The sequence below is a fragment of the Helianthus annuus genome, chromosome 1, assembly GCF_002127325.2.
Source record: "Helianthus annuus cultivar XRQ/B chromosome 1, HanXRQr2.0-SUNRISE, whole genome shotgun sequence".
Taxonomy (NCBI): domain Eukaryota; kingdom Viridiplantae; phylum Streptophyta; class Magnoliopsida; order Asterales; family Asteraceae; genus Helianthus; species Helianthus annuus.
The window spans coordinates 56,288,261-56,296,994 of record NC_035433.2 but is presented as its reverse complement, the minus strand read 5'-3'; the positions used below and the strand labels follow the sequence as shown (position 1 = coordinate 56,296,994).

The following is an 8,734-nucleotide window of genomic DNA, read 5'->3' as shown; positions in this document are numbered from 1 at the left end:
CGGCCCCGTGTTCAGCCTACTGTCTGATATAAAACAGGATTGCCAGTTCCAATGATTGGGCACGGGGCGTGTTCAGCGGGCACGGCCCCGTGCTGAGCTCTGCAGAAGCTGAAAAATCTAAAAAAAAATCCTAAAAATTAAAGAAAAATAAAAAGATGATTAGGCCGTTGATTCCTAACTTTCTTAAAATCCTTGTGTCCCCGGCAGCGGCGCCAAAAACTTGATGCGTGTCAGTGTGTATATGTTTTTAATAAATAATTAAGCCCTTTTTACACTTTTAACCAAGTTTTAAATTTATAAAACACGATATTCACTAACACTAAACACACATATGGGCAAGTGCACCCATCGTGGACGTAGTATAGTGTTGGTAAGATACCGAGGTCGTCCAAGGACACAAGAGCTTTTAATACCGGTTTATCCTCAACGTCTAACCAAATCAAAAAGTTAGAAAAATGTTTTAAACTAAGAAAAATAAAAACTAACTAAATGCTGAAAAATAAAATAAAATAAAAACAGATAGACAAGATGAATCACTTGGATCCGACACGTGTATTAGTATAACCTTTGATTATTTTCGCACTTTTGCACTTGTTTAAGAGATTATCTTAGTTATTGTAGTAGGCCCCTCTTTTGAAGGCGACGTTACCCTCAACCCAGTAGTTTGAGTCAGCAAGGATACAATCCTAAAGGGTCGGATTATTGAAAGATAATGAATTAAGTTATTAATGCAAATTGTGGTAGGCCCCGCTTTTGGCGGTGACGTTACCCTCGGCTAAGTAGTCTGAGTCAGCAGGGATACAGTCCTAAATAGCCGGGTTATAGTATTAATAGTAGTTAACTTATGAGGGGGTCAAAGAGTTTGGATCCCCGCCATCCAATACCTATGGGCATTGAAGGAGATCCTACTAAATTTGACCCAGGTCCCAAGCAGGACCTCTAAACGCTGAACAAGGGCAAGACCCTTACCAAACCGTTCCCTTAACCCCCGACCAGGTAGCCAACATACCTCCATATAGACCGTGGAGATATGAATGGTGAAAATCTTTTATTTTATATAGACAGTAAAATAATGCCAAGACACCACGGACAAACGGTAAGGAAAGATCACCTTCAACATAAGTAACTAGTTACTAAAGTCATTAATACAAAACCAAATAAAAAGTGCAAAAGATTAAAAATAAAAAGTATTATACTAAACACTTGTCTTCACCAAGTGATGTAAGAGACTTAGGCAAACATGGCCTTGATTGTCAAGAACTCTTACGATCAATCTTGGATCCCGAGACGACTCACACACTCTACGATGGACAATGGATGATGGTGGTGGATGATGGTGTTATGGTGGTGGTGGGTGGTGGATGAGGTGTGAGAGAGGTGGTGTGCCAAGGGATGAGGGAGAATGAAACCAAGCTCCTCTATTTATAGGCTGGACAGAACGCTGGACACGGCCCCGTGTCCGCTGGACACGGCCCCGTGCCCGTCTGACACTCTCTCTCTTCATTAATTGTAATTGCGAATTACAATTAATGCGCCTGCTGTACTTTCACCACGCCCCCGTGCTCGCTGGACACGGCCCCGTGGTGAGCAATGGAAGCTTCTACTGGTTTGTCTTTTCTGCTGCTTCCTGGGCACGCCTCCGTGTTCGCTGGACACGGGGCGTGTTCAGACTCTGTTTTCTTCTCTTTGTCTTGGGAGGTGCCGTTGAGGGTCCGGGCAGTCCACTTTTGTTCCTTTTCTTGTATTTATGGTAGAATTAGGGGTCTTTTTGCTTCTTTTGTGATTTTGAGCTCATTTCATCCTGAAAATACAAAAGGAAGACAAAAACACTCTTTTTCCAACATTAGTACTTAAAAAGGGTTAGTTTTATGCCTTAATTGATGTGTTTTATATGTTGCATTTTACACACATCAACAGTATTAATCTCCCGTTACATCTGGGGATTAATCAGTGAGATTAGACATGTAGTCAAGGCAGCTAGACCATAAACTATAGAAGAAGCTGTAGAACTAGCAAATACCTTAACTGATGAATTAGTATGTACACAAGAAGAGAACCAGAGGAGGAACGTAGCTCAAAGGCTTACCCAAGAATTTCGCTACGGAAATTCCAACCGTGGGAAAAACGTAGGTTCTACCTCCGCACCTCACTGTAAGGCCTGCAAAAAGAAGCATTCAGGAAGATGCTCCACCTATTGCAATTTCTGCAAGATACCAGGACACAAAGAAGAAGACTGTAGAAAGAAACCCAGTAATGGAGTGTGCTTCAATTGTGGAGAAAAAGGTCACATCAAGCCGAACTGTCCGAAACTAGCTCCAGCCATGAACAACAAGAATACTAAAAATGCTAGAGCATTTGTTCTGACTGCATAAGAAGCCAAAATGATCCCGGACGTGATTGCCGGTATGTTTTTAGTTAATGAAGTTTTTGCTAAATTATTATTTGACTCTGGTGCGAACCAAAGTTTTATTAATACTTTATTTTGCAAATTTCTCAACCAACCATTAACTAAACTTCAATAAGAGTGTTTGGTAGAGACAGCAAATGGGGAAACCATTAAGATCACTGAAATCTTGCAGGGAGCAAGAATAGAATTTTTAAATCAAAAGTTTATTGCCAATCTTTATCCAATGAATCTGGCAGGATTTGATGTTGTATTAGGAATGGATTGGTTAGTAGCCAATAAAGCCAGTATTCTTTGTGATCAAAAGTTAATCCAAGTAAATTCACCAAAAGGTGAAAAGATCACAATTAAAGGAGATAAGCCGTCTAGATCCACAAAATTCATCTCTGTGTTGAAAACAACGAGTTATGTAAGAAAAGGATCATTAGTGTATTTGATTTCCAAAATCATTAACACTAAAGGAAAAGAACTGAAAGGTATTCCCGTAGTATCTCAGTTTCCAGATGTGTTTCCAGAAGAATTATCAGGATTACCGCCAGACAGAGAAGTTAACTTCAGAATTCATCTGCTACCAGCGACAGCACCGATTGCCAAAGCACCCTACCGTTTCGCACCGACAGAAATGAAAGAGTTAAAGAAACAGTTAGACGAACTGTTAGAAATAGGATTCATACAGCCAAGTTCATCGCCATGGGGAGCACCGATCTTCTTTGTCAAAAAGAAAGAGGGGTCAATGCGTATGTGCATTGATTACCGAGAAATGAATAAGGTCACAATTAAAAATCGGTACCCATTACCGAGAATCGATGATCTGTTTGATCAACTGCAAGGAGCTCGATTCTTTTTTAAGATCGACTTACGCTCAGGATATCATCAATTAAGGGTACAAGAAGAGGACATTCCTAAGACCGCTTTTAGAACAAGGTATGGCCATTATGAATTTATTGTCATGCCATTTGGTTTAACCAATGCTCCAGCCGCATTTATGGACATGATGAGCCGAATATGTAAGCCATATTTGGGTAAATTCATAATTGTCTTTATAGATGATATTCTCATTTACTCAAAGAGTAAAGAGGAACATGCAGCGCACCTACATGCACTCCTAAGTTTATTGAGAAAAGAAAAACTTTATGCCAAATTTTCGAAGTGTGAATTTTGGTTAGAAGAAATACAGTTTATTGAGAAAAGAAAAGCTTTATGCCAAATTTTGGGGCGCGACGAACCCGAAGAACAGCCCTATAAAAGGGGCCATCAGCCTTCAGTTGCAAACCGTTCATTCTCTCGATCTCTCTCTCAATTTTCTGCATAGCAAATATAATATCGGGCATAATACCCCCCCCCCTGAAGTTCTGCCTCTTTGTAAGTATCATAACCCCCGGTTACGTATTAGATACGCTGCCCGATTGATCTAGCGCTCCGTAAAGGCTGTCGAGGCTCTGCCCGACGTAGTCGTTGGAGTTCTGTCTCGGGGAGGGTATAACTAATGTAAATATTGGGTTATTATACTAACGCGTGTGCATTGTTTAATTACTAGATTATAACTAGGAAAACACAAAGGAAAACCTAAAGTAACAATGTGAGTAATCCTCCTTTTTGCAAACTGTTTTTACAAAACCTCAAATGTTTTACATTATATTAAACAGTGATTGAGTATTTGTATTCTACAATTATCGTCGGTATGTTGGGGTTTTGTATACAAAATTTGTTACTACACTATGAGTAGTAACATGACCACAAGTCGGGTTGACAGTACCGTGGGTGGTAATTAAAGTAGAAAAATAAACAAATCTAATTGCGAGATCGGTCTCAATAACTGTAAACTGATAAAACCTGTCTTGATTAAATTGGGATTCACTCACCAGTATTTTTCACTGACAAAATGTTTTAATCGCGTTTTAGGTAATAAAATGTGAAAGCCAAATAGAAGCCAGCTGGACAGCACTGAAGGCTTGGAAAAGTGGCTATAAAGTTACCTAAATAAAGAAGATGTTTATTTCAATAAAATAAGGTTTATCCCTATAAACCAGTTTGTAACAAAACTTGGGTTTTATCCCCATATATTTATTAATATAAAATATGGTGTTTTACTCTGATAAAATATTTCCTAACTACGATTCTGATGTAAATTTCGCTGCCAAACAATGATAAACACCGATACCACCATCTCTGAGTAGGCCGCGGCCGCCCGCCTCCCGAGGCAGGGGTCGGGGGTTGCGACAGCGCCGGTGGGGTGCACCGTCCATACCCACCGATTTAAGAGGGGTCGCCATGGTGGTTTCGCCAACATGGTAACGAAGAAGATTTGGCAGGATCGAGGGGTGATTGGTTGCAGGTGGGGGCGCTATAGTTTGAGAGGGGGGGGGGCTTTATCCCACACCCTGCAAATTAAGGGAAGGCGCGATAAAGTCCTCTGGCTGACGTGGATCTAACGTGACGCTGACGTGACGTAATAAAACCCCTAGAGACTTTATCCCACACCCCATAACCTAAACACAAAGACGGTTAAAAGACAATTATTTACGGTTGGAAGTCGCATCTGCATTGAGCATTGCATCTGCATAGAAAGGCCACACCGGTTTATAAAGCAGCGTGCCTTTCATCTATAACATGTATATATAGCCAGTTGTACAAATAATTATGTAACGTGTATGTACAAAAATGCGAAATTATATAATAAAAATTTGTTCATATATTAGTCTCACATATCGTTCGAATATCCCTATCAAATATACATACACCTACATATTTTTTCCATACTCATTTCTAGAAGGACAAATATGATATGATCATGATTTATCAAATTACCTTATATGCTTGTACTTGAAAAACAAAAATAATAAACTAATTCATTACCTAACAAAAATAACAACTAATTCATTACCTTATAGGTTTTTCGATATGTTTGTACTTAAAAAAACAAAAATAATGACTAATTTATTACCTTATAGGTTTTTTCGGTTTTAATGGCCTAAACTATCTATTCACTTCATTTCTCTATATGGGTATAAGTCTATACAAGGGGGTGTGAATTTTTTCTATATTATTTTTGCCAATGAGCTAGTGCTAATGTGGTAAGGAAGAGAACTGGTGTTTCAAGTGACTCAGGTTCAATTCCTGCCATCAGCATTTACTTTCTCCGGCACCTAGTGATTAAGAGAGACTAGTCGAATAGGCGGGAATCACTAGTTCGATCTTTGAACTGAGCAGGTTTTACCTCACCGCACTGTTGTGCCTTCGGGCGAGTGTTCACGGGCTTCAGCCCTACTTGAGGGTTTTCCCTAGTTTGGAAGACGAATGTGATGAATTTCACGATTAGCCCATTTGAATAATTCGTTGACCATTAAAAAAACAAGGGTATGTGAATATGTAAAAACAATTTAATACGTTTTTTGTTTCTCACCTTTTATTTAGCCCCAGCAGTCCAGCCACCCAAATTCTTTCTCCCCCCTCAAAAAATATCTCCTACAAGAAATCACAGTAAACTCTCTCTCTAGAAGAAACTACAGAAACATGAAGTCGAAGGAGACACAATGAAAGCCTCTTTAATAAAAATCTGACACAGAAACAAAGCAAAGTTTACATAGCTTATTGAGCCATGTCGCTTGAAGACTCGTTAAGATCTCTCTCACTAGACTATCTTAACCTACTGATCAACGGTCAAGCTTTCAGTGATGTAACCTTCAGTGTGGAGGGTAGAATCGTCCATGCGCACCGTTGCATCTTGGCAGCTCGAAGCCTCTTCTTCAGGAAGTTCTTTTGCTCCGACTCTCCAACAGGGTCCAGATCCGAACCGTTAGGGTCAAGAATGGGACCCGCTTCACCAAGAGACACAACGGGTGGTTCACAGGTTGTTATTCCTGTGAACTCTGTTGGGTATGAAGTGTTCTTGCTTATGTTGCAGTTCTTGTACAGTGGTCAGGTCTCTATTGTACCTCAAAAACATGAACCCAGACCTAATTGTGGTGAGAGAGGGTGTTGGCATACACATTGCACTTCAGCCGTTGATCTTGCTCTTGATACACTTGCTGCCGCTAGATCATTTGGGGTTGAGCAGCTTGTTGTGCTTACTCAGGTCTCTCCTCTCTCTCTCTCTCTCTTCTTTCTCTCTCTAAACTTATATCATCTATGAAAATTACTCATCTTGATGAAGAAGTTCACAAAAATGAACAAGAAAAGCAAGATCTTTGTGAGTTGTTTCTCAATTTTGTAGTTTGATAATCTTTTCATAAGATATTACAAATCTTTGATTCTTTTATGTTATATATATATATATATATATATATATATATATATATTTTAATCTTTTTGTATTGTTTTTTGAAGTGTTTGATAGGCACCTGAAACTGATTTTTTTTACCATATAGAAAGCTTGAACAGATGATGAGTTACAATAATCTTTCTTGAAAATGGACAGAATATTACTAAAAATGTGTTTATGAAAGTGTGAAGTGTCAAATGTGTTGTATCTTGATTTCATGAACATTGTTCATTTCTTGAACTGGGTTGCTCTATCTTTTATGCTACACACTACCAGCTTTCTATATTTAGATCTTTTTTTATCCATCTCTAGTCTTGTCTTCAACAGTTATTAAACCCGTTATTTCCTCATTTGTGTCTTTGTTTGGTCACGTAGATACAGTCACATTAATAATGCACAAAAGGGATTTTTTTATATATAAATCTTCATCCCCTTAACCTAAATGTTGCAACTTATAATTATGATTAGATAAATATTTTAATCATCTTTTTTTATAAAGTATGAAGAGTGTTATAAATTTACAATCTTGATCTTTAAAACAATTTAATTTGTAGAAGCAATTAGCAATCATGGTTGAGAAAGCTTCTATTGAGGATGTGATGAAGGTCCTTTTAGCTTCAAGAAAACAAGACATGCATCAACTATGGACAACTTGTTCTAATCTAGTTGCAAAATCTGGTCTTCCACCTGAAATTCTAGCTAAACATATTCCCATTGATATCGTGGCGAAAATCGAAGAACTCCGACTCAAATCATCCTTCTCTCGCCGTTCTCACATGCCACACCACCACCATCACCACCACCACCACGACCTATCGGTAGCAGCCGATCTTGAAGATCAAAAAATTCGACGAATGAGACGAGCACTGGATTCATCAGATGTGGAGCTTGTTAAGCTCATGGTGATGGGTGAAGGGTTAAATCTTGATGAAGCATTAGCATTACATTATGCGGTTGAAAATTGCAGCCGCGAGGTGGTGAAAGCATTGCTTGAATTAGGTGCTGCCGATGTGAATTATCCGGCGGGACCAGTTGGGAAAACCCCGCTCCACGTGGCTTCGGAGATGGTCTCGCCGGATATGGTCGCAGTATTACTGGACCATCACGCGGACCCTAATGTTAGAACCATTGAAGGGATCACACCACTTGATATCCTCCGAACCCTAACATCCGATTTCTTGTTTAAAGGGGCGGTTCCCGGGTTAACTCATATCGAACCGAATAAGCTCAGACTTTGCCTTGAGTTGGTTCAGTCAGCTGCATTGGTGATCTCCAGAGAAGAAGGAAATGCAGCTTCGAATTCGACACATATGTATCCACAAATGAACGAAGATCATAGTTCAAGTAATAGTGGGAATGTTGGTAGTTTGAATCTTGATTCAAGAATGGTTTATCTGAATCTTGGAGCAGCACAAGGAGGAAGAGAAGATCATCATCATCGACATGGTTCTTCACAAGGAGGATGTGACACATCAATGTACCACCATCCTCATCATGAGTATTAGGTCAACTATCTTTATATATTTATCTTTTTTTATCCTTTATGATCTTGGATCAAATTTATATATATTTATCCATGAAGTGATGAGATTGATCATGCACAAATTAATTAATCAACCAAAAGAACACATTCATGGGTACATTGATATAGTCTTTCCATCTCTCTTTTGTGTGTTCTTGGTGGTAAATGTTCTTTTTGTCTATTTAACATTGAGTATCCTTTACAAATAATTTGTTATACGTTTATTAGGTTTTATGACGTAGGTAAATAAACTTTTAGACACTTGTCTGAACAGTTTATTTAGTTTTAATAAATCGTTGATTAAAATTGTTATTTTGGTAACAAGTCAGTAAAATAGTTAAAATAATCAAAATCCCAAAAACCCTTAAATTTTCTTTTATAAATGGATTGAAACTTGTCAACTTATGATCACTAGATTTCATTGATATTGTTGAGGTAAAACGAAGTGATGGGTAGTGGGTATTCTAGATTGTTGATCATGGGCAGTGGGTGAGACCATCGAAGGTGGGATTTTTTTCAAAGATCACTCATGAGATGGATGGGACAC

General features: G+C 38.7%; 1 protein-coding gene across 2 annotated transcripts; it reads left to right on the top strand.

Moving 5' to 3' along the window:
- The first annotated feature begins 5,821 nt into the window (after positions 1-5,821).
- LOC110889483 (BTB/POZ domain and ankyrin repeat-containing protein NOOT1) lies at positions 5,822-8,305 on the top strand. Of its 2 annotated transcripts, none has more exons than XM_022137015.2 (2): positions 5,822-6,479; positions 7,223-8,305. In XM_022137015.2, the coding sequence occupies exons 1-2, from the start codon at positions 6,003-6,005 to the stop codon at positions 8,168-8,170; spliced, it is 1,425 nt and encodes a 474-aa protein (XP_021992707.1). In that variant the 5' UTR covers positions 5,822-6,002; the 3' UTR covers positions 8,171-8,305. The 2 variants fall into 2 exon arrangements, with proteins under 2 accessions (XP_021992707.1, XP_021992706.1); XM_022137014.2 differs by having other exon boundaries at positions 7,220-8,305.
- The last annotated feature ends 429 nt before the right edge of the window (positions 8,306-8,734 follow it).